The sequence below is a fragment of the Scyliorhinus canicula genome, chromosome 1 (genome assembly GCF_902713615.1).
Source record: "Scyliorhinus canicula chromosome 1, sScyCan1.1, whole genome shotgun sequence".
Taxonomy (NCBI): domain Eukaryota; kingdom Metazoa; phylum Chordata; class Chondrichthyes; order Carcharhiniformes; family Scyliorhinidae; genus Scyliorhinus; species Scyliorhinus canicula.
In genome coordinates this window covers 45,306,715-45,333,684 of record NC_052146.1, presented here as the reverse complement: position 1 = coordinate 45,333,684, position 26,970 = coordinate 45,306,715, and the positions used below count along the sequence as shown (strand labels likewise).

General features: G+C 43.3%; 1 protein-coding gene across 4 annotated transcripts in view; it reads left to right on the top strand.

Annotated features, from left to right (window-relative positions):
* The window catches only part of glt1d1 (glycosyltransferase 1 domain containing 1), a 99,973-nt gene that overhangs the window by 36,351 nt on the left and 36,652 nt on the right, over nt 1-26,970 (top strand). For all 4 annotated transcript variants that reach the window (XR_005459834.1, XR_005459835.1, XM_038790251.1 and 1 more), the window contains exons 6-11: nt 4,968-5,024; nt 13,872-13,967; nt 15,978-16,027; nt 22,640-22,683; nt 24,090-24,210; nt 25,229-25,327. Coding sequence is in view for 2 of the 4 variants with exons in the window: in XM_038790251.1 (XP_038646179.1) it covers nt 4,968-5,024; nt 13,872-13,967; nt 15,978-16,027; nt 22,640-22,683; nt 24,090-24,210; nt 25,229-25,327 (467 nt within the window). In the remaining 2 variants the exon portion in view is untranslated. The remainder of the gene's footprint in view (nt 1-4,967; nt 5,025-13,871; nt 13,968-15,977; nt 16,028-22,639; nt 22,684-24,089; nt 24,211-25,228; nt 25,328-26,970) is intronic.

Sequence of the window (26,970 nt, the reverse complement as noted above, 5' to 3'; positions counted from 1 at the left end):
GTTTGATAGGCTGCACATTTATGTAAAGGAGATACAGGTGGCACTGTAGTATCTTGATGGAGAAGTGATTGTTGGACACAATAAAGTTGAAGAAGTAAAGACTTGCTTTCTAGTTCTTATTGCAGTATTGCCTTCAGAACCTAACAATGGCAGCAGAGGATGCCTAGCGCTTGTGAGTAAAGAGAAACAAGGATTGCAAACTAAAAAAAATTCAGACAAAGGACTATTCTGAATTCCAACCTTGAGAAGCAATTTAGATTAATTTAAAAAACAAATGGTTGAATCCAAGTGTAAAATATTCGGAACAACTACTCACTGTTGTTTGATGAGTGTCTACCTTATGACCAGTAGAAGAATGAAGTTACCATGTGGACATGAATTACGTCCTTCCCAAGAAGAAACAACAAATGGACTTGGCACTTTTATTACAATACAAAAGCATACTAAGACATATTTACTGAATTGGAACTGTAGCATTTAAACTCAGCTGAAGGTTTGGATACATTATTAACTTTCATGGATAATATTAATAAAAAGGATACCTTAGAGTGCTTATGAGGCCTGGTCAGATTTTGACAAATTTAGGAAGTAGGAGAATACCTCCATAGAAGAGTACATAATAAAATTTAGCAGACTGTGCACATAGCTGCAAAGATTCCAACTAGAAATTCCTCAGTCAGTGCCGACGTTCAAGTTACTGGACTGTGGTCAAGTTACAAATATGGATCGGCTTCTGGTTTTGAAGGCAGTTAAATTTATAGAAAGACACCCTGGTAGAACAAATGTCAGGCTCTAAAAATGTTCCTGGTGAAACATTCCTTCCCGTCAGCATTCAGGATGCAAATGGGCCGATCAACAATAAGACAGTAATGTTAACAAGATGGTGGGGTGGTCTAGACACAGGCACAAATGTCAATACAAAAGAACACTTCTAACTAAAATTAATGAGGTCAGAAATACCTTAAAGAATTATGACGGGGTGGCACAGTGGTCAGCACTGCTGCCTCACGCCGCCGAGGACCAGGGTTCGACTCTGGGATCACTGTCTGTGTGTAGTTTACTCATTTTCCCCGTGTCTGCGTGGGTTTCACCCCCAAAATCCAAAGATGTGCAGGTTAGGTAGTTTGGCCACGCTAAATTGCCCCTTAATTGGAAAATAATGAATTGGGTACTCTAAATTTATATTAAAAATAAGAATTATGCAGGAGGAATGAATTGGGAAATTTCAACAGACAAATTAACCCCAAAAATGACCAGGGTGTGGCCATTCGGTGTTTTAGGTGTGGTTTGATATTCCATGATACAATAAACTGCCCAAAGAGATACAATAGGGTGTTTGAAGCCAAACACAAGACAGATGGCTCTAAAGAAGAGTGAGATAGTATCTAAAGAAAAGCCATTGTCTTAGTAACAAAATGTTTCAGTCCAGTGATGAATGTGCTGTTTATAGTGTCCTTCAGTTGTGCTGTATTAGACAGCAGATGTACATATAAATAAAGTCGCCACAGTCCCAAATGACCATAGGCTGCTTACCCTTTTGTGGGGAGCGCTGGCGAGTGGTGATTTAACCTGAGGATCACCATACCTCAGGCGAAGGGCAAGATTGAGATGGTGGGCCTTCATGAATAATCTCAGATGGTATGGGAATCGAACCCTGTTGGACTCGCTCTGCATCACGAACCAGCTGTCCAGCCAAATGAGCTACAGTATGTGAAATAGACTAGCTGAGATGTTATCCCTTTAAGTGACAAAGATTGGGACGAGGTTAAGGAATTTGGAGGTGCCATGGGTTTCAGATTTAGGGATAATAATATCCTTGAATCGATGAAAAGAGTAGCGGTTCCTTGTAAAATGGATGGAATGAGTCATTTTATTAGCACGGATGTCGTAAAATACTTTCACTATTCAGCTATTGATGAAGAAAGCACATATGAAACTTGACATGGAAACCAACAAGGCCATTATATTTGGAAAAACTGCACTTTTCTTTTTACAATTTACACAGTCTGGATATTATTGTATTCTGTTAATTAATCGTAATATTTTTGTAAAGAAATTAAGGAAGTACTGTTAGCAATAGAGAACAGGAGTCCAGAAAACAATAAGTTTATTATGTGAAAGTTGCAGCGGCAATTTTGTCCATCCGTCTTCCCAAAGATTAAATATTTTGCTCATGGATGCAGGTAATATCTGTGTGGAGTTTGCACATTCTCCGCGTGTCTGCATGGGTCTCACCCCCACAATCCAAAAAGATGTGCAGAGTAAGTGGATTGGCCATGCTAAATTGCCCATTAATTGGAAAAAAAAAAGAATTGAGTATTCTAAATTTAAAAACAAAAAATGGATGAGGGTATTAGAGATGAAGAATATATCAAACTTCTGGAACAGATAAGCGATATATGTGAGATATATCGTGACCCATAGTGAATATGCCCTTCGTGAGAGATTTTAATTAACTTGCAGTAATGGATCTTAAAATGTGGGATGAGGAAAATAAGATTTTCATTTTACATTTGTAGACTTGGCAACTAGGTTCAGTCAGTCGACGATTATACATGGTAGAGAAAAGAAAATAATTATGGACCAGATAATAGAAAAATGGATAGGAGCCGGATTGGAGCCAGCAAAGTTCCTACTGATATTGGGGCTGGGGGGGTTTGGGGTGGGGGGGGGGGTGTTCTAACGTGCATTTTGGAATGTATGTGAAAACATGAACATAATAGTTATCAGTTAGATAAAACAATCACTTTGCAGCATGGAAACCAGACTTTGCCACAAAGAGTAGGACATTAAGAGGAGGAATGCACAAAGGACTGGAGTTAAAGGAATGGAATGTTTATGGGGGTGTTAATATAGGGGCTGAAGAAAAATCCAGATAAAGAACTAGGCCAGAGAGACATTTGAAGAAAGTTATGAGGACCCTAGTCCTCCATCTCCCAAAGCATTAAGCTTAAGTTGGCTGAAAACAGACAGAAAATATGTGACACAATGTTTGACAAGTTAAAGGATGTGAATGCCAATAGAATCCCTACAGTGCAGCAGGAGGCCTGTTGGCCTGTTGAGTCTGCACCAACCGCCTCAACCCCACCCCGACCATTCACTGGCCTATCCCTGTAACCCGACCTAACCTTTGAACACCATGGGGCAATTCAGCATGGCCAATCCATCTAACCTGCACATCTTTGGACTATGGGAGGAAATTGGAGCACCCAGAGGTAACCCACGTGCAAACTGCACGTAGACAGTCACCCAAGATCAGAATTGAACCCAGGCCCCTGATGCTGTGAAGCAGCAGTGCTAACCACTGCACCACCGTGCTACCCTTGGTGAAGTCCAGAAAGAAGCATTGGAGTAGTTGGTCTGGAGGTGACAAAAGCATGTACAAGAGTTTCAATTGCGAAGGAGCAATGCAATGCACACGTGGCAAAAGAAGTAAGTGGACTTTCTGATGGAAAGAAAATGGAATCTTAACATGTGAATGATCTGCTTCTCTCTTCTACAGCATCCGGAAAGAGAACAAAAGCAGTTCAAAGAAACAGAGTTTGTGACAGACTGAAAATGGAGACTTGGGTCGTCTAGTGTAGTGCTAGAGGAAGTTATGATTCATCCACATTTGGATATAGGACCATTTAAATACCCTGAGTTAGTTGGTATTGAAGTAAGGGATTTCCATCACAGAAGCAAATACCCACTGATTCAATTCAATTGAAATTAATTTTTTCAATTATCTTAGCAGAGGTGTTAAGTATTTATTTTAAACTGGATAGAACCTGTGGTAGACAAAAATAAATTGAGCAATTTGCACAATAATATTCAGTCATTTTCTAGGCATTGGTATTCATCGCTGCATTGATGACATTTCTTTATATTTTCAAACCATCACAACTGCCCCAAACTCAATAAACTAACTCCCATCAGCAGTTCATAAAGTAATTTGTTTACCATTGTGCCGAACTGTAATTTCCAACATTGATTTTGACTATTAAGGTTTTTAAGGAGAAATACAATATTTGCTGAATAAAAGATAAAATCAACTCGCACATAAAGATAGGGGTATCAGAACATCTTGTATGTTTTCAGCAACTTGTATCTGTACGAACAGATAATCTACAGCCCACCGTGAATTGAAAAGCATTTCACTGGACTGGGAAATCAGGCCAGTCTAGAGCACTTGTAAAATAATTGATGACCCTGCCCTCTCTAAGGAATGACTTCCTTTCAGTGTTTTGAATAAATGCATGCGCTTTTTCATTCCCAATGGGGAGCTTTCTCCACCAGAAGCACATATTGTAAATTTGTGAAAGCATTGTGTACTGTATCATAGCAAGGTGACTTAACATTTGGCAAATAGTGCGTAGTGTGCATCAGTATATTCAATATCCAACTCCACTTAAAAGTTACCTCTTTAGGTTCTGTTATTCTCTTGGAAATAGATTTTTGCATCGTAAAAAGCATGCAGAACATTATAATTTTTCTAAAAATAATTTTAACTTCACCCAGTTTCTTCCTTTGTGCCGTCATCATGTGGTGCTTCCAGCTCCTATCATGAGGGTACAATAATCTTAAATTTTGATTCCATTACAACCACCTGTACTCTCCATAATTGTCTGTTGAGAAAGTGAGCTTCTGTACAAAGATATCAGTTCTGCCAGCTTGTAACTAAAGGGGGAAATCCACATTTCAAACCCAGTAATTAGAAAACCATCTCCACTAGAACTACCAGAGTAATTTATTTTTTTAATTGTCACCTCGCTTCCCATAGATTATATAACTATTTTCTTCCTAAAGCACCCAGAGTAGTGATAAAGACATTCATGATTAAATAAATAATCTGTTGGATTTGTGTAAAGGGATTATCCAAATTAAGAAAGGGGCTGTGACGGGAAAATCATTACACTGAACAATTAGAATGTTTATTTAATGGTCCTTGTGCTCTTTTTATTCTCTTTTCTTGTAACGGACTGTAGGCGTTGTGACCAAGCCTTGTGAAAAATTTAAGTGGATAGAATTTCTTCAAAATTCAGGTATGATTTATTGATTGTACTTTTAGTCAGGATCTGTATTTTTATATTTGAAATATATAAACTGTAGGAATTTCATGTTACCTAATATAGTTCTAAAAGTTCTGATTTTAGTGTGAATAATTGGAATGGGGTGGAGTCTATTGTTGCTTGATGGCAGATTCACATCCAAGACAGAAAAATTAAGAATGTTCCGTGTGGTCCCTTGAACTTGTGTATGCCTCGAAACTGGACCAGCTAAACAGGTTACATTTGCTTGAATCTTCCAAGGAGCAGCAATGATTGTCAGATGGCTGATCCACTTGCACATTCCCCTATCTCGATGCTGCTCCGCATTTCTAGCCAGGTCTTCCAAGCCTGGCTTTCCCAGAAAAGTTGGAACAGAGCGTACCCCCAAGAACTTGATCGCAGTGCTGTAGAATAGAGGGAATATCAGGGATACCCTCTTTTTACATCACTAGTTGCCATATGGTAAGTTTAAATGTCCAGTGTGAATGAGTAAATGTTAGTGAATGGGTTCATGGGTGAGTTGAGTGAATGAGGTGGGTAGGTGGACTAACAGGTGGATATAGTGGCAGATGGCTGGGTGGATAGTATGGTTATGAGGGTGGTTGCGGGATGTCAGGGGAACCAGTTGTGTTGTTACACAGCACTTAAAACTAGGGGCGGGAATTGGCAGGGGAGGGGGGCAGGGAGCCCTCTGATCCGGCTGATAACCTGGAATGTGAGGGGGCTGAATGGGCCGGTCAAACCTGGAATGTGAGGGGGCTGAATGGGCCGGTCAAACGGGCCTGGGTGTTTGCGCACTTGAAGGGGCTGAAGGCGGATGTGGCCATGCTCCAAGAGACACACCTGAAAGTGGCGGACCAGGTTCGGCTGAGGAAGGGATGGGTGGGCCAAGTATTTCACTCAGGGCTGGATGAGAAGAGTCGGGGGGTGGCGATCCTGGTGGGAAAGAGGGTGTCGTTTGTGGCGTTAAATGTGGTGGCTGACAGTGGCGGGAGGTATGTGATGGTGAGTGGTAAGCTGCAGGGGGAGCGGGTGGTGTTGGTGAATGTTTACGTTCCAAATTGGGACGATGCGGGGTTCATGCGGCGTATGTTCGGCCGCATTCCGGACCTGGAGGTGGGGGGCCTGATCATGGGGGGTAGGAGGCCAGCGGCGGCTAAGGTGTTGAGGGGATTCATGGATCAGATGGGAGGGGTGGATCCCTGGAGGTTTGCGAGGCCAAGGGCCAGGGAGTACTCGTTTTTTTACCACGTGCATAAGGCCTATTCGAGGATTGATTTTTTTTGTGCTGAGCAGGGGGCTGGTTTTGAGGGTTGAGGATGTTGAATACTCTGCCATTGCCATTTCAGATCATGCCCCGCACTGGGTGGATCTCGGGCTGGGTGAGGAGGGGGACCAACGTCCGCTCTGGCGCTTGGAGGTGGGGCTGCTGGCAGATGAGGAGGTGGCCGGGAGGGTTCGGGGGTGTATTGAGAGGTACCTTGAGGCCAACGATAACAGGGAGGTCCAAGTGGGGACGGTCTGGGAGGCATTGAAGGTGGTGACTAGAGGGGAGTTGATTTCCATCCGAACCCATAGGGAGAGGGGGGAGCAGAGGGAGAGACTGATAGGGGAGATGGTGAGGGTGGATAGGAGATATGCGGAGGCTCCGGAGGAGGGATTGCTGGGGGAGAGGCATAGCCTTCAGGCCAGGTTCGACCTATTGACTACCAGAAAGGCGGAAGCTCAGTGGAGGAAAGCACAGGGGGCGGTGTATGAATATGGGGAGAAGGCGAGCAGGATGCTGGCACACCAGCTCCGAAAGCGGGACGCGGCCAGGGAGATTAGGGGAGTGACGGATAGAGCTGGGAAGGTGGTGCGGAGTGGGGTAAATGTTAATGGGGTCTTTAGGGACTTCTATGGGGAACTGTACCGGTCTGAACCCCCAGTGGAGGGGGGTGAAATGGGGCGCTTCTTGGACAAGCTGCGATTTCCGAGGGTGGAGGAGGGGCAGGTGGAGGGACTGGGGGCGCCGATTGAGCTGGAGGAGCTGGTTAAGGGGATAGGGAGCATGCAGTCGGGGAAGGCGCCGGAGCCGGATGGGTTTCCGGCCGGATTTTATAAAATGTATGCGGACCTGTTGGGCCCCCTGTTGGTCCGGACCTTTAACGAGGCAAGGGAGGGGGGGCTTTGCCCCCAACTATGTCACCGTCGCTGATTTCCTTGATCCTGAAGCGGGACAAGGACCCTCTGCAGTGTGGGTCATATAGGCCGATCTCGCTGCTAAATGTAGACGCCAAGCTGCTGGCAAAGATCTTAGCCACAAGAATAGAGGATTGTGTGCCGGGGGTCATTCATGAGGACCAGACGGGGTTTGTGAAGGGAAGGCAGTTGAATACAAACGTACGAAGGCTCCTCAACGTTATTATGATGCCGGCTGTGGAAGGTGAGGCGGAGATAGTGGTGGCATTAGATGCGGAGAAGGCCTTTGATAGGGTTGAGTGGGGGTATCTGTGGGAGGTGTTGGAGAGGTTTGGGTTTGGGGAGGGGTTTGTTCGTTGGGTGAGGTTGCTCTATGAGGCCCCGATGGCGAGTGTAGCCATGAATAGGAGGAGGTCGGAGTACTTTCGGCTGTACCGGGGGACGAGACAGGGGTGCCCCCTTGCTTTTTGCGTTGGCAATTGAGCCCCTGGCCATGGCGTTGAGGGAGTCAGGGAACTGGAGGGGCCTGGTACGGGGTGGGGAGGAGCATCGAGTCTCGCTTTATGCGGACGACCTGTTGCTGTATGTGGCGGACCCGATGGGGGGGATGCCGGAGGTGATGAGGATTCTTTGTGAATTTGGGGGCTTCTCTGGGTATAAGCTGAACCTGGGCAATAGCGAGTTGTTTGTGGTGCACCCGGGGGATCAGGAGGAGGGGATTGGTAGGCTCCCACTGAAGCAGGCAGGGAAGAGCTTCAGGTACCTAGGTGTCCAGGTGGCTGGGAGCTGGGGGCCCTGCCCAAGCTCAATCTCACAAGGTTGGTGGAGCAGATGGAGGAGGATTTCAAAAGGTGGGATATGTTACCGCTGTCACTGGCGGGGAGGGTGCAGTCCGTTAAGATCACGGTGCTCCCGAGGTTTTTGTTCCTGTTCCAGTGCCTCCCCATCCTTATCCCGAAGGCCTTTTTTAGGAGGGTCAACAGGAGTATTACGGGATTTGTGTGGGCGCATGGGACACCGAGGGTGAGAAGAGTGTTCTTGGAACGGGGCAGGGATTGGGGGGGGGCTGGCGTTGCTCAACCTCTGTGGGTACTACTGGGCTGCCAACGCAGCGATGGTGTGTAAGTGGGTAATGGACGGGGAAGGGGCAGCATGGAAGAGGATGGAGGTGGCGTCCTGTGTGGGCACGAGCCTGGAGGCGCTGGTAACGGCGCCGTTGCCGCTCCCTCCAACAAGGTATACCACGAGCCCGGTGGTGGCGGCTACCCTCAAAATTTGGGGGCAATGGAGACGGCATAGGGGAGAAGTGGGGGGCTCGATGGAGGCCCCGATACGGGGGAACCATCGGTTTGTCCCAGGGAGCATTGATGGCGGATTTCTGGGCTGGCACAGGGCAGGGGTTAGGAGGTTGAGGGACCTGTTTGTGGAGGGGAGGTTCGCAAGCTTGGGGGAGTTAGAGGGGAAGTTTGGGCTCCCCCTGGGGAACATGTTTCAGTACATGCAGGTTAGGGCGTTTGCCAGGCGGCAGGTGGAGGGGTTCCCCTTACTTCCCCCACGTAGGGTACGGGACAGGGTGCTCTCGGGGGTGTGGGTTGGAGGAGGGAGGATTCCGGACACATACCAGGTAATGCAGGAGGTAGACGAGGCCTCGGTGGAGGAACTGAAGGGTAAATGGGAAGAGGAGCTGGGTGAGGAGATTGAGGAGGGGACATGGGCGGATGCCCTGGAGAGAGTGAATTCCTCCTCTTCCTGTGCGAGGCTTAGCCTCCTACAGTTCAAGGTGCTGCATAGGGCCCACATGACTGGGACGAGGATGAGTAGGTTTTTCAGGGGCGAAGACAGGTGTGCTAGGTGCTCGGGGAGCCCAGCGAACCACGCCTATATGTTTTAGGCGTGCCAAGCGCTGGGGGAGTTTTGGAAGGGGGTAGCAGGGACGGTGTCAAGGGTGGTGGGATCCAGGGTCAAGCCAGGCTGGGGACTTGCACTTTTTGGAGTTGCAGTGGAGCCGGGAGTGCAGGAGGCGAAAGAGGCCGGTGTCCTGGCCTTTGCGTCCCTAGTAGCCCGGCGGAGGATTCTTCTTCAGTGGAAGGATGCGAGGCCCCCAAGCGTGGAGGCCTGGATCAATGATATGGCGGGGTTCATCAAATTGGAGAAGGTAAAATTTGCCCTGAGGGGATCAGTACAGGGGTTCTTTAGGCAGTGGCAGCCTTTCCTGGACTTTCTGGCGGAATGGTAGGGAAATAGGCCGGCGGGACGGGGGGGGGGGGGGGGGGGGGGGGTTTCGGTGGGAGGCAGAACTGTACATGGGTTTGTGGGATGTGGCGGGTGTTATCTCTTTCCCTTTTGTTGTTTGCTTTTTTTTGTTTTTCTTCTTTGTTTGCAGTTGCTTTTGTAGTTGGGTGGGTGTTGTTCTTGGGTTTTTACCATGGTTGTTTTGTTAATATTGTTTTGTTGTTTAAATTTTGTGAAATTCTTAATAAAAATTTTTTTTTTTTTTTAAACTAGGGGCGGGATTCTCCGACCCCCCCGCCGGGTCAGAGAATCGCCCGGGGCTGGCGTCAATCCCGCCCCCGCCGTGTCCCGAATTCTCCTCCCCCTGAGATTCGGCGGGGGCTGGAATCGCGCCGCGCCGGTTGGAGGGCCCCCCACGCTGGTCGGCGGATGCCACGCAGCCATTCTCCGGCCCGCGATGGGCCGAAGTCCCGCCGCTGACAGGCCTCTCCCGTCGGCGTGGATTAAACCACCTACCTGACCAGCGGGATTGGTGGCACGGGCGGGCTCCAGGGTCCTGGGGGGGGGGGGGGCACGGGGCGATCTGACCCCGGGGGGATGCCCCCATGGTGGCCTGGCCCGCCATCGGGGCCCACCGATCGGCGGGCGGGCCTGTGCCGTGGGGGGCACTCTTTTTCTTCTGCCTCCACCATGGCCTTCACAATGGCGGAGGCGGAATAGACCCCCTCCCCTGCGCATGCGCCGGTATAACGTCAGCAGCCGCTGACGCTCCAGCGCATGCGCAGACTTACGCCGGCCAGCGAAGTCCTTTCGGCCCTGGCTGGCAGGGCGCCAATGGCCGTTCACGCCAGTCGGAGGAGTGGGAACCACTCCGGCGCGGGCCTAGCCCCTCAATGTTAGGGCTTGGCCCCTAAAGGTGTGGAGAATTCCGCACCTTTGGGGCGGCCCGACGCCGGAGTGGTTCACACCACTCCAACACGCCGGGACCCCCACCCCGCCGGGTAGGGGAGAATCCCGGCCTAGGTTTTTTTCTGTCTAACATTTTCGGGTAAGTGCCACGGAATTGTCCAACATCTCCGACTCTTAACACAGAGACATACAAATAATCTTTATTATGGTCAAAAGTAGGCTTACATTAACACTGCAATTAAGTTACTGTAAAAAGCCCTAGTTGCCACACTCTGGTGCCTGTTCGGGTACACAGAGGGAGAATTCAGAATGTCCAATTCCGCTAACAAGCACATCTTTCGGAACTTGTGGGAGGAAACCAGAGCACCCGGAGGAAACCCACGCAGATATGGGGAAAATGTGCAGACTCCGCACAGACAGTCACCCAATCGGGAATCAAACCTGGGATCCTGGCGCTGTGAATCAGGATGGTTCACTAACCACTATGCTACCGTGCCGACATTCATGGATGGTTCTGGGAAGCAGAGAAATTTCCCATCAGAAGTTGAGACTTCCTGGATAGTTCCCATGGAAGTCACCATGTAAGGACTTCTGTGGGGTCCGAATGTGCATCTTAGGTCATACATGCAGTGTACAACGATCCAGAGATCAGAAAATTTTGGCCATTGTATTTTCTTGTTGCAGCTGTTTATCTATCTGGGGAGGTGGTGATGTAGTGGTATTGTCACTCAATTGGCTACGGTCCCAAAATATAATGATAATATAAAGCGAAAGATACAGTCCAAAAACATAATCTTATAAATCTCTCAATTTTAACACGATCCAAGCAAATCCTGATGCTCAGTTTCACAAATACAAACCAAGGCGCTCATATTTGATGTCTCCCTGCCCCTGTTCTCACATTGCTGGGGGTTCTCTCTCTCCAACACACGCCATTCGATCTTTTTTTAAAATTTTTAATTTTAAATTTAGAGTACCCAATAATTTTTTTCCAATTAAGGGGGAATTGAGCGCGGCCAATCCACCTACCCTGCACATCTTTGGATGTGGGAGTGAAGCCCACGCAGACACGGGGAAATGTGCGAACTCCATACGGACGGTGACCCGGTGCCGGGATCGAACTCGGGTCCTCAGCGCTGTAGACAGCAGTGCTAGCCACTGTGCCTCCGTAACGCCCGTCGTCATTTTATCTGAGCCAAGTACACCAATTCTAGCTGTTGCTTTCATCTATACATGCTGTAGCAGTTCCCAGAGGACCCGTCTCTTCCCTTTGATCCATTACTTGACATAACTGCCACCTTACTACATTTCCTGGTCTTACAATATAAACTGATTAAGTGAACAATTAATGAGCAATATACCAAGTGTCAGATATACTAAAGAAAAAATACGGAGAGACAGGTAACGTGATAAAGCACTTGAGGCAAATAGAGTGATACAAAGACATCACCAACAGAAAAAGCATGCAAAAGGCAGATAGACAAAGAATAAATCAACAGAAAGGTAGTTAACAAGGAAATAAATATTTTAAAATGTCTGTCTTGAGCAACAACACAGGACACTACTAGTCAACTAGTCCTTGTGTAGACTTCTCATCGTGTTCAACAATATGTTACTGTTAATTTTAAACTGACAATTGACATCAAATTATTTAGTGCAGATGGATTTTATGGTCAAAATGTCTGTTCGCATTTGTCTTGTTATCAAACCCAATCTGTTGTTTTTCCTTTTGCCCCAGTGGTACGGTAATGTAATCATTATCAGTGACTTACATCAGCTTCATATAGACTGGAAGTGCTGCATAAAATCTAATTTATTCCAAATTCTAACCACTGTTTTCTTTTTCCCTGTGGTTTGTGGAATCAATTTTATAATCAAATATATCCTTAAATTTGTGAAGTTCCTTCAATACTGCTGCACAGTACTCCTGGGAGAGTACATTGGTTCATTTAGGATGCCTATGGGGCAGTTGTGCATGTTAATAATCATATTTTGGCGTGCTGAGGACAGGAGGGTGGAGGTCAGGATAATTTGGTGTTGTCCCTCAAACTTCATCTGAGTAAGGAGGATTTCAATGGTCCCACCTGCATATTTAACCCAATAAAATTAAATGAAGTAATTAACTAAATGTCCAAATTTGTATCCATTTTAGCCTATTCGTTTTTCTAAATCAATGGTTATAGAAAAAAAAACAAGAAAATGTGAAAATAGTGCTTAACAGAGGAAAATAAGGTTACTGCTTCGATTGTGGACCTGGCATTGAAACTCGCTTCTTCATTCCTGTCATTGTGGATCCCATTGTGTTACATTTATTCAATAAGAGGAGATTAGAAATAACAAGAAAATGTGAAAATATGTGGCAAACTCGTTAGTGCTATCAGAAGAAAACATGGGTTAATGCTTCGATTGTGGACCTTGCATAGAAACTCGCTTCTCCAGTCCTGTCATTTGTGGGTCCCATTGTGTTATAGTGATTCAATAAGAGGAGATTAGAAAACAATCATCCAATTGATATTCAGCTATCATCTTAAACTGAGAGCAAAGCTCAAATAGTTTGTTATTCATTTAAATCCTAAGATTGAGTTATTGAAGAGAACCACCTGTCACCCAGTCAAAAATGTCACTTTGCACCTGGATTTTAAAAAAATTCTGCCTAACTTGTTTGGGTAAGATAAATAAGCTGTGATCCAGGACTTTGAGATATCCAGTTAGTAGAAGTTAGCAGGCTATCCGATCTTTTTTGATGGTGAATTAAATAGGATTTTGTGATGCTCCATATAATAGCCAATTATTCTGCTGTGGTGCTCTAAATTTAACCTTCCCCTACAGAACCACTTCATCATCTCCTGGCAAGCCTACTATATCATTCGCTAGTTCATTTCAGTTTGAAAACATTGTATTTTCCTGATTTGGAGTTTGCCAGTGGAAAAGAGGATTGTTTTCACCTGGTGTTTTATTGACCACAAATGAGAATAGTTCCTGCAATTTCAAACTGCAGATGATGAAATGAAATGTTTGTGAATTGCTCTTTAGAAAACATATGCATGAAGTACCTCTCATCAGGTGAGAGCAAACCCAGGGACAGAACTTCGATCAGTGCCAGTTTTGAAACCTCTTTACCAGAAAACTATTTGCTTTACTTGAGCCTACTGAAACGCTGAAACTTTGGGGGGGAAAACTTTCTAGATCAAAAATGAAATATCGTGACATTTCTAAGTTAATACTTTACAATAAAATAATCAGAGGCTCAAAATAAAATGTAGAATGCAGCTAAAATATTTAATTTCCTGTACCAATTCAGCTTTTCTGGTCCACCAGAATAACAACGTGGAACTAGATTGCTTAGATTTTAAAGCTTTATCATTTGCAAAAGGTAAAGCTTTATCATTTGCTAAAGGTGGTAATGGAATATTATATTAATAAAGGCTGGCTCCATCCCAAACTGAAAGGGTTACGGCATTATTTTCTACTTAAATGCAAAACAAAAAACCTGTCTATTTTACCATATAATGGTTACAGGGATTCAGTGCAAGAACATCGACCCGTATATCTTTCTTTTGGTGTGTGGACTTCGGCAAGTCAAAGATCCCCTCTTTTTGGTGGATGCTTTTTCAGGTATTCAATATAGACCTTATTAACCTAATGTATTGAAATTAGTTGAACACTATATGATTGTGTTTGTAATTAGATTCTGTTAACCGTTTAGACATGTATGTTCTGCATTGAATTGTTGATCCTTTCATTAAAGACATTTGTTAATTGAAAGCCCATTACTTTCTGCAAGTATAATTTATGAATGAAGAAAGAACTTGTATACACTGGAAACCTTGCCTACATATGATGTAATTTAGCTTGACCAAGGATACTGGGCGGAATTCACCGCTCCCGGGAAAAATCGGGAAGGCCATCGTGAACTCGGCCGAGTTTCACGATGGCCTCAGAGGCCGCTCCTCTCACCGTATTCACCCCCACCCAGAACTTGTAAGGTATGCAATTAATGGCTGAGAACCTTTCTGTTAACGAGCTTCTTTTAAAGTTAAAAACAGAAGAAACTTGAAGACGCGACAGCACTTATTTAAAAAGTCACTAACTTTATATTAAGTGTATATCTTTGAATCGGCTTTTTACAAAGAATGTGCAACACAGAAACAGGCCATTTTGACCAACTAGTCTATGCTGGTTTTTATGTTCCATAGGAACGTCCTCCCGCCCAACCTTCATCTTAACCCTATCAACTATCTTCTACTCCTTCCTCCCTCGTGGGTTTATCTAACTTCCTCTTGAACATCTGTGCAACTCACCACATTTTAAACAGTGTCTGGGTTATCAGGTCCCACCTGTGTTCCCTATTAGATTTATTAGTGACGACATTATATTTGTGGCTCAGAATTTTGGACACATGGGGGATTTCAGAAACTTATATGGAGCCCTGTATCAATGTTTAGAGTGACAAGATTCACTATCCAAAGCTTTTCACCTAAAGAAATTGGAAATAATTCAGCTACAGGTTGAGGATCCCTAATCCAGAAAACTGAAAAATTCTGACATCCACACATTTTTCAAGCATCAACGTGATGTCACAAGTGGGAAATCCCATAAGGCTATGGGAAGGTTCCTGGGCAATGTACGGTTCCCAACACATCGTAAATGCGAAGTTCCCAACTCTCACTGCATATGCGCAGTTCGCAACATGCGGTTCACATGCGCCATTTCCAATGTGCGCCGAACAATCTCCGTTCCCAACATGTGCCACACATGCACTGTTCTCAACGCGTGGTGCACATGCACCGTTCCCTATATACGGTGCACATGCGCCATTACAAAGCGTGCCTCACATGCGCCATTCCCAACACATGCTGCGCACGCGCCATTCCCAAGTTAGCATGCGCCATTCCCAATGCATCCCGCAAATGCGCCATCCCCAACATGCCGCAGGTGCACATTATATTCCGAAATCTGAAAAATTCAGAAATTCAATACACAATCGGTCCCAAGCATTTTGGATTAGGGATGCTTAACCTATAATGCAAGTTACTTGGGTTAGCAGTACAGGCTGAGATTTTTGCTGTGCGACCATTAGCCATCAATAGGGTAGGCCACAAGGTGAAATGTTACAGTTTTAAAAAAGTGTTCAGAACATAAATACAGGGCATTAATGACTTGGCAGTCTCAAAATATAATACTCTTAAATCACCCATTCTCTCAAATATCTATCTAATTCCAACTTGATTTTTTTCTCATACTATCTGCTACCAATATTTTTCTGAGCATTCCAATCCTTGCGTCCACCATCTGTTGGGTAACATAATTACATTTTAAACTGTCTGCTCACTTTTCCCTCTTCTGAGATTCAACCCATGATCCTGGGTTCTAAAGTTAATGACAACTTCAAACATACTTTTGGGGTACAGTTTTATCTATTTCCTCAAGACCGTTGAATATATAAATGAGCTAATGTTTAATTGCAATTAATTAAATGTAACTGAAATATGGACAAAATCCATAACCGACAGAGATCAATCTTACCATAATGCTGAATTTGTAAAATTATACATTGCACTAATTTAAATGTTCTTTGCTGCGTTTCAACTGATGTTTAAAAAAATCCTTTATTTTGCTTCATAGCCTGGCACAATAAAGAACCACGGGTTTACTTAATTATTATTGGACCAGAGGTGAGCGATCATTCTTCAATTTTTATTGACCAATGTAGTGGCTCTCTATAGAGATTATGCCAAGCAAGGCAAGTTTAATACCAATCCAATGTACAAATAGCTATGGCATTAAAGTTGTGCAGCCACTCTCTATTGAGTGAGTTTATGAAAATATAATGGAAGATTTGGTTTTATTTTTTGTGGTTTTATTCATTAATGCAATATAGGTATCACAGAAAAGGCCAGCATTTATTGTCCATCCCTAATTACCCTTGAAGGTGGTGGTAGCTGCCACCTTAAAACTTTTCAGACTGTGAGATGAAGGTACACCCACAGTGCTGTTAGGGAGTGAGTTGCAGGATTTTGGCTGGTTGCGATGACGTAATGGTGATCTATTTCCAAGTCAGGATGATGTATGGCTTGAAGGTGAATTTGCAGCTGGTGGTGTTCGCATGTGCTTAATGCCTTTGTTCTTCAAGGTAGTAGAGGTTCCTAGTTTGGAAGGCACCAGGTGTCTAGTTTAAGCCAAATGATCTGTTCAATTTTATTCTTGTACAATATTTTAATGGTTTGATACAACTGAATGGCTTGCTTGGACATTTTAGAGGACGGTTAAGAGTCAATCGGATCACTGTGGTCCTAGAATCACACATTGGACAGGCCAGGTACGGGTGGTAGTATACCTTCCCATAGGACATCGGAGAACCAAATGGGTTTTTAGGAACATTTGGTAGCTTCATAGTCACCATCACTGATCCTAGTTTTTATTCTCGATCTCTTTATTTAACTGAATTTAAATTCCCCGGCTGTCATGACGGTATCTGGACTCATTTCTTTGAATTGTTGGTCCAAGCCTCTGGATTACTGCATAAGAAATAGCATCTGGTGTCAGCCATTTAACCTTTTGAGCTTGCTCTGTCATTCAATATGACCTTGGCCAATCTTCTATTTTAACTCCATCTTCCTGTACTATCCTCATATCACTCAATCTAATTTGTGTCCAAAGATCTTTCAACCTCTATCACGCGTATACGCAGTGGCTGAACAAACACATCTGTCCGGGGTAACAAGTTCCGACGGTTCACAACCCTTTGAGTGAAGAAATTTCTCCTCATCTCAGTCCTAATGGCTGACCTCTTACTCTGAGACTACAGTCGTATTTTGTAGATTCCCCAGTCGGGAAAACATTTTCTAAGTATCTAACCTGTCAAAGTCTCAAGAATTTTAAGTATTCAAATTAAATTCCCTCTCATTCTTCAAAAATGCAGGAAATATGGGACGTTGCCATTTCAATCTCTCCTCATAAGGTATATGGTGGCACAGTGGTAATGTCACTGGACCAGTAATCTAGAGGCCCAAATAAATGCTCTGAGGACATGGGTTCAAATCCCACCAAGGCAGCTGGTGGGAATTAGGAATACAAAAATAACCTTAGTCATGGTGGCGTGAAAATGAAAATGAAAATCGCTTTATTGTCACGAGTAGGCTTCAATGAAGTTACTGTGAAAAGCCCCTAGTCGCCACACTTCAGCGCCTGTCCGGGGAGGCTGGTACGGGAATCGAACCATGCTGCTGGCCTGCTTGGTCTGCTTTAAAAGCCAGCGATTTGGCTGAGTGAGCTAAACCAGCCCCTGATTGAAGCTGATTGTTAACGGAAGGCAATCTGCCATCTTCAAGTGGTGTTACCTGGGTGTGACTCACAGCATTGTGGTGGATTCAGGCCTTGCAAGCAACGTCCACACCCATGAAAGACTTTTAACGGTCTCAATCCCAGGAATTAGTCTAATATCAGTCCTAATGTTATGCCTAGAAGATGGGTGTTATATTCATAACTTTAAATATAGACTGTGTTCATTTAGAATTTTCTGGAACTGCCTTTTATTTAAAATGGATACTGATGACCGGCTAAGTGACCGTTGCAACTTCACAGACTATCTGAAGCTCCCAGGGAGTTACTAATTGCATCATCCTTGGTGGTGGGGGCTCCCACTGGAATGGACATATCAAGAGGAATACTATCTCTGAGCTTCACACTTGCTATTGTTTGGGGATTTACCCAAAACACAAGTCCAGTCTTCCATGTGTTCCAGTTAAACCTTGAACAGGGAGGGCTGAACAGAAACAAGTTTATCCTGAATAAATGTGAAGAACCTACCCATTATTTGCATTGTATAGTAGTGGCTTTTAGCTCAGCCATTGCAGGCAGATAACATCAGTATTGGTCATGTAAGTGAAACCAGTTGGAAATAACGCGTTTTTATCTGAAGACCCGGAATGACTTGTGCAGTCTTCAGAAGACGCAGAAAGAGACAGCAGCTGTAGCAACAGGATGTGCCATTTTTGCCTTTAAGAACCTGGAGGCCTCCCAGCCTGATTCCAAAACTTCCAGTCCATTTGGAAAGAAATTTGACCTCCTTATACGAAAACCACGAGCTTTGTGACGGGAAATCCTGCAACATTCCAGATAATCTGACTTCAACTATTTTAATCCATCTGGACTACAATTCAAGAGTGGAAAAAGACTCCATTCTTTATTGGGCCCGCAGCGACTGTTCTTCTACAAGCCCAACACTATGAACTATGAACTATTCTTTTAGTTCATGACTTGTAGAAAGTATAATGTTCTCTTTAACTGAACCTTTCCTGTGTGTACATGAGTGTTTAGTGACCGACATGGCATTTTGACTATTGGGTGAAAGCGCAAATAAATAATCCTATTTATTTAAATCCAGAAAAGGTAGCTACTTTTGTTCAAATTGACACACACCCAAAGGGGCACACGCACCTCCTGTTCCAAACCACACTAATTACAGACAGCGAGGGAAGGGAATAGGGAATTTTATCTCTCCTCACCTTTCTGGAACACTCAAGATGTCCTAATGCTCTGCTATATGGTTTTCAATAAGGCGTTAACTTCTGAAATGAATATTTCATTTCTGAAATGAATATTGGCTTGAGTTGGCAATTTTTAGGGATAAATCCTTACTAAATCTGGTTTACATATGCAGGTTGGACTGTATTTCAGGTCAGCAGATGGGCCCGTCTCTCCACATTGCTAAACAATTTAATGTGTTTTCTTTGTTAATGACTTTGATATTGCCAATGAGCCTGCCTGGCTGTCTGCCACGCAGAAGGGTATGCGTTTGCATTGCAGATTTGTGATTTTTCTCTTTTTTTAATTCTCTAGTTAGCTCTGATTTTTTTTGGAAACATTTTTCGATGAACAGTCATAAGAGGCAATGTGACACTTTAATAAAGTTGATTTTTAAAAAATAAATTTAAAGTACCCAATTATTTTTTCCAATTAAGGGGCAATTTAGAGTGGCCAATCTACATATCCTGCACATCTTTGGGTAGTGGGGGTGAAACTCACGCAGACACGGGGAGAATGTGCAAACTCCACACGGACAGTGACCCAGGGCTGGGATTCGAACACGGGTCCTCAGCGCCGTAGGCAGCAATGCTAACCACTGTGCCACCGTGCTGCCCAATGAAGTTGATTTTAACATTACTCCACTTTGAAAGTATTTTAATAACACCCATATATCTACAGGAGATACAATGAGGTTACTGGTTGCTATAATCTGCATTTGCAAAGCCACTCTGTACTCAGACTATTTAAAACAAATTGGGTCACTCGACTGTGATTAATCAATTTGAGGACTGACCCATGTCAGATCATCTTGTCGACCCAGTAAAGAGAAGTATTTCTATAGTGGGTGAACAGAAAAGCTTTTTAGTGGATTGATTACTTCTTTTAGAACCAATTTAAACTGGTATAACAATGTGATTTATTATCAAGGAAAAAGTTACAAAAGCAGTGGTTGCCCACGCAAGATGGGTAAAAGGGAATAAACTGCATTGTTTTAGTTTCAGGTTGTGACACTTAGCCTTGTTATCAAACTCACGAGTATGTTTTCTGCATAATGCCTTTGGTTTGCCTTACCTTTTGTTCCTTTACTGGAGTCTGGATCTTTCACTTGGCTCTTTGCTTCCTGTTCTTTCATGCTCCATGCATGGGCACATTAGTATTGGGTTCATGCTTGTGCAATCAGCAAAAAGTAAATAAAATGTAACCAGAGTAGAAGAGATGGGGGAGAAATGGATGAAGAGTGAGAATGAAAGGATAGCTGAAGTGAAGCAGAAAGAAAATAAAGAACACAAAGGAGTGAAAGTGGAAGAAAATCAATGAAAGCTGGGGAAATTAAGTGTTAAAGCTGAGAAAGGCATCAAGAAATGATTGAAAATAAGGTAATATGTGAAAGACATGAGTAGAAGAGTACAGAGTGGAAGACATGCAAAAGTTGCAAATAGTGGTCAGGAGGACAGAACATAGGTTTTCCCAGAAGACGTATCCTACAAATGTTATGTTTATGAATTCATTACAAGACATATATTTGTAGATGCAAAAGTGGAAAAATTGCAATACAAACCATTGGTAATTTCACCGTCAGCATAATGATTAGGGGCGCCTGTAGTGCCAAGAAACATCCCACTATTCAATGGCACTTGCCGTTTGTTTTTGGCATCGGGGAGTTTCTCTCTGCCGAGGCCGCACTTGAGTCATATCCTAATGCTTTTGACACCTTCTCCCCCCCCAAAACCTCTGGAAGGTTCCAGAGAACACCCCCTTACCCTCCACCACCTGGAAGGGCCCCTGCCAGCCTGGAAGTACCAAGGTGCCCGAGTGTTGGAGGGAGTGTCACGGCGCCACCCTGTCCTGTCCCCGACCACCAGGGGGTCACTCATGGCCTGGGAGATACCCCATGCCACCACCACCACCCAGGTGCCACCACGACTCGTCCACACCTATGGAAACCAGTACTAAACCAGTGAGGACAATATCCAGATTGCGACATCTCAAATGTTTTTGTTAAATCCTGCGAGGCTTTTGAGCGTCACAAATCCTCTCACAGGATTCAATAGTCTCATCCTGACACCAAGTGATGTGCGATGAGGCTGCTAAATCGTGCCCTAGTTCTTTGTTTCTTTAACACATTGTGGGTTGTAGAACATGCTTCATAAACTGCATTGTCATGTATTATGAGTGAGCTTCTAAGTTTAAACTGACTTTCTTTAAATTTGCAGTATTGTACGGTGGATAGGGTGGCACAGTGGTTTGCACTGCTGCCTCTCAGTGCCAGGAACCTGGGTGTGAATTTTCCACATATTACCCCTGTCTGCATGGGTTTCCTCTGAGTGCTCCAGTTTTCTCCCATGGTCCAAAGATGTGCAGGTTAGGTGGATTGGTCATGCTAAAATTGTCCCTTGGTATCCAAAGATGCGTAGGTTATGTGGGGTTAAGGGGATAGGGTGGGGTATTAAATCTAGGTAGAACTTTCAGAGGTTGGTGCAGACTTGATGGACCGAATGGCCTCCTTCTGCAGTGTAGAGATCCTATGGATTCTGTGAATCAGCAAACAGTTTATTCTTTTAAAATTTTGCAACCTTCAATAGCATTTAGATGAATGTGTATTAAGTACATAAGGGAGATTTTTGGCTTTGCAGCATCTATGGAACATCACCTTTGTAACTATCATGGGATTTGGCTGACATTCTGTCTAAATGGGTCAACATCCGAAGTGTGAACATGATGCATGAGGAGGCCTTCAGCCTCTGTGTCCTGATCACCTGCAGGACGTGCGGGCAACTGGCAGAGGAACAAAGCAATCCTGAATCACGACTTGTCTGGGGACCCCACAACCAAAGGTTCTGCAAACTTTGGAAGCAACTCAATGATTCGGCAAGCATGCCTTATATCAACCCCATAAATCACCCACCCTTTTCCCCTGGATGATCCGATGGCCCCTCAGGCCTGCAGCTGGGAGGCCCAAAACTGAAAAATCAGGAGCACGTCATCCTTTGCAGCCACTATCCAACTCAAATTCACTGTGCCTGTTGAGTGCACAGCAGGGAACCCAGAGGAAAGCTAACCTTGTATGTTTGTTCAGATATTGTAGTGAATTAAGAAAGATCCTAGACGCCATGCAGTATTTTAAGTCACCTTAGCCTGGCTAGTGATAGGACCACAATAGGTGGGCATGCTGTCCAAGGAAAATGGAGGGAAATATGAACCATGCTTCCTGAGGCTTGCATTTGTGTAGATGTTGAGCAAAAACCATATTGGTTTGAGATACATTAGAACTGTCACTGCTCATAGCATCATAGCCGAGCTTGAATCACTGCCATCAGGAGAGGAGGAACGGAAATTGGAAGCAAAAATAATATACTGGTTAATTTTTTCACTTATTGTGGTTACATTTATGTTGTATGGAAGAAAGAAGGGCTTCAATTTAGACTTGTATTATCATATCTCATGTCATTTCAGCATACTTTACAAACTACTGAATTACTTTTAAATTGAAGTGCTATGTAAACAAAGATTGCAGCCAATTTGGAATGCATCTGACTTCCAAAGGACACTTGAGATAACATTCAGTGAATCAGATTTTGCTGATAGCAGTGGAGGGAAGAATGCTGGCCATGACAAGTATGATATTGTTTCAAAATCTATTATTTTAAGAACCGTAAAGGATATTCATTATTTGAGAGATAAGTACAGATTTTTTTTTTAAAACAGATGCTCCTGAAGAGAAATGTCAAATTTATCTGCTGTTTGATCTTTCTTCTCAGGTTGACACGGCATTTACACAACAAGTAAAAGCTAAGGTCAAACGGTAAGCTAGTTTTAACTTCTTTTATCATTGAAAGAACAAATATTCATTTCTATAATCCTCTGCTTCCCTGAAATATTTGGGGTCCTTTTTATTATTTTTAAAAATAAATTTAGAGTACCCAATTCATTTTTTCCAATTAAGGGTCAATTTAACCTGACCAATCTACCTAGCCGGCACATCTTTGGGTTGTGGGGGCGAAACACATGCAAACATGGAGAGAATGTGCAAAATCCACACGGACAGTGACCCAGAGCCAGGATCGAACAAGGGACCTCGGCGCCGTGAGGCGGCAGTGCTAACCACTGTACCACCGTGCTGCCCGGGCTTTTTTATTATTGACCTTAAACTTGTATTTAGTTTCTTTTTTTTAAAACATTCTTTTTGAAAATATAAGCCCAGAATTTGTCAGTTTTGATTTATGGAGTGACGCGTGCTTCTTGCAGTTTATACAGGAATATATTCTATACTTTCATGTGCTGAACTAACATTTTTGAACTTTGACAAAGAGCCATCCAGGCTTGAAACGTCAGCTCCATTCTCACTTCACATTCTGAGACCTGCTGAGATTGTTCAGCACCTTCCGTTTTTGTAACATTCTTGAAAGTTTCCACAAATGAAAGCCATACTGTGTCACTGGCATTGTCTTCTGGGAATTAGTTTGAATCCAGCTGCATCTAACTAAGTTTTGTGAGGGCCACAAAGAATCCAGCACAAGTTGAAGGATAGAAAGAAATAACATTTATTGAGAATAACATATATATATATATATATATATATATATACACACAACAGCAGCAGCAACGTCCTTGCTGCTCACTCCCCTCCAGCCGGTTCCAAACTGGCCAGCTCTATTTATGCAGGGAATATGCTAATGTTTCTCCGCTCCCCTCATTGGGGAAGCTCATACTCCCAAAGGATTGTGGGATTGCCATTAGTCCCCAGCCAGTGGTAAGCAGGCAGGTTATAACTCTAAGTTAAAAAGCCTCTCTGCTAGTTTTCTGTACCCTATGTGTGTTGAGTATCAGCAGAGTGGTCCTAATAGGCAAAAATGGCATTAAATTGAGAAATTTGCACTTGCTCCAGCAAATTTCACTACAAGGCAGGAGTTCAGGTGAGTAGAATGGAAAGAGTTTTACTCTTGCCCATACTATTCCTGACCTGGAGTACTTAAGAATTGTTCAAAATGGATGTAACCTTTTATTTTGCAGCAGTGACATTTCTCACCCTAAAGAATTAAAGGCCAGAAAAAAAATTCCAGATTTCAAGGGAACAAAACATAGTCATGAAACCACAAAATTGAATTTTAATTGATTTTAATATGTTTTTTGCTAGCATTCAACATTTGCTTTTATCTAGTGTATGATTTTCCGAAGACTTTACATGATCATTTTTCTGTTATTTTACAGTGCTCATGGGGTCTATCTAGTTTCAGAGAGACCCCAGGAAGAATTGCATGCTGCCATGAGGGATTCCTTTGCTGTCGTGAACAGTTCTATCTCTGAAGGAATGTCTTCTACAATTTTAGAGGTTCTATACTTTTCAAAGTATCTGATTGGTTTTTAAAGAGTTGTTTATAAAATTTGTTGCAATTTTACCAACTCGAAGGTTTAGTCCTTTAACCTTTCAGCTGTAATGTCAGCCGATGTGTATTGTAGAGTTACCTGTGATGTGAAACTTGTGAGGATGTCAGCTCCATTTGTGGAGCTAAATGGCTTTAATATATAAAATAAACTGGGAAGTTCAATATTCTGACTGTCCCAACTCAAATCATATATTTAGATCATTTAGATGCCAGCCTGTGGTGAAACACCAGTAATGACAGTGAAGGAATTCATAGACCAATTTCTCAACAGGGACATGGTGCGCCAGCACTTGTAATTGTACGGGATAAAATTGGAAGAATTCAAGATAAATTAACAATTTAGTTTTATGGTCACATGGTGGGTACAGAACATGCTTGTTGCTGAGAAAAGAGATATGCTGTCAAAGGTTTTGTCTTGCACTCATCACGGCAGATTCAAAAGGATACCAAATCTCAAAGACAGCAACATTTTATGCTGCTTGAGAAGAAGCTGCTGATTGGTTGGCAAGTTGACACTGAATGGTAGAGGCATAGCTGTGGAGAATGCACCAGGGAACGGTTAACTGCCAAGCTTTTGTTTGAATTCAAATCAGACAGATCAACCCTGTAATCGAGGCATTTACCCTGGGAACGAACCAGGAATTTGCTGTCCCCCAAACTTTTGTTTAGTTGAAAAGGGTGCAAAATGAGTACATATTCCTTCTTGGCAGTTAACTGTTCCCTAGTGCATTCTTCATGGCAATGCCTCTGCCAACTTGCTATCTAATCTGCACCCTCTTCTGATGCAGTATAAATTGTCGTTTCCTTTGAGACTTTGGTAATCTTGTGAATCTGTCCTGATGAGTATAAGATGAAAACCTTTGACTGCATGTCTCATTTTTCAAAAATACTCGAGCTTTGTTTCCCTTTATTTTGCTTAACTCAAGTTTTCTTTTCTTTTTTTGCTGGTGGTGCTGCTTCTAGTCAATGGACCTTAATGTTCCAGTCCTGGCAAGGAATATACCTGGAAACAGAGCGATAGTAAAACACGAAAATACAGGACTTCTCTTCTTTGATCCATCAGTGAGTAATGAACAATTTCAATTTGAAAAAGAGGAACCTTATGCTCTGATTATTATGCCACAGCAGGATCACATTGGCTCAGAACGTATCCACAGTCCAACCTTTAGCTTCTAATTCAATCCATCTCAGTCATGTGAGCCAAATCAGTATCAAATTAAAGTTTTAATTCATACTGGTGCTGTATGATTTAGGCTGTAGAACCTAGCACTGCACTTGGTGAAGCATCCCTTTTTCGAAGTCTGTTCTTTTGCATGTTTGCATTTTTTAAAATAAAAAAAGACATACCATTCTCCCCCAAAAAATTGACCTTGTGATTCTGGAGTAGAACAATGGCACTTGCACCACTCTGTATTTATATATTCCATGTGCTGAATCCAGATTATGCCACCTGCTCTACATTGCTGCAATATTAGAGGTTTAGCTAATCCACACAACGTAGTAAACAGTTATATTTTATTGGGAAAGAGTTGAGAGATCCAGGAGCTCCAATTCAGCTTATTAACAAAAGCAAATTTCAGCTGAACAGAACCATAACACAACATCTGCACGATTAATTAATAGCACATTTGAGTGTAATACATAAAGCTTTCAGTATTAAGTGCTGGATGATGTGCACAGCAATAGGAATCAGATTATTTTGCTAAAAGGTTCTGATTAATGTCTACACAGATGAGTGAATACTGCCAAAACTGCTGATAGTGTTGTTTTAAACAAACGTTTCCTGATTAAAATTCATTTTGCACCACTTCCAAACCATCCTCGTAGTAGTTTATCACAAATTACATTTCACAATTAAGCTATATCTTCAGGCACAGGTATCCTAAATTTAGTTGGTGCAAAATAATTTGGCTTTGTACAGTGAATAGATGTCAAGGCCTGAATTAACTCCGAAATGAAGAAGAATTAGACTTGCTCTTTCAGATAATCACACTCCCCTTTGCTCTGGATATAGTACTTTGGGATTTTCAAAAGACATTTGGTAATGTACAACACAAAAGGTTGTTGCACAAAATAAGGCATCATGGGGTTGCGTTAATTAATAGATTACAGAAATCCAATTAGTGAAGGGCAAGACTGGAGCCAATCTTTTCACACCTTTTTATAAACATTTGTTTGTAGAGTTACACATTATGATCGTGCATTTCCTAAGCCCACAAGCACAATTTCGGCCTGTGGGAAAATAAGTGAATCGACAGCTAATGCTCATCGCTAGCTTCCGATTAAACACAATTCATATATTAGCTTGTGTTGAGCATTGATTAAAAGAAAGAAAAAGAGTCGGAATAGATGGGTCATTTTCAGGTTGGCAGGCTGTTGCTAGTGGATTCTGCAAGGATCAGTGATGGTGCTCGTCTATTGCAATCTATACCAATGACTTACATGAAGAAACCCAACATAATGTATCCATGTTTGCTGAGTATACAAATCTTGGTAGGAAATTAAGCTGTGAGGAGGATACCACGGGCTGGATTTCCGATGTTGAGATGGGAAGCTCGAGTCGGTAAATTTCCAGGGCCCCACCCGCCATATGTTTGCTCTGGAAAGGTGGGGGAAGTATGGAATCAGGCACGCCCCTTCCAGAGGCTATTTGAAGGTGACCATGCAGGTGGGTGAATGCAGGCTGGTCGGAAGGCCCAGCACAG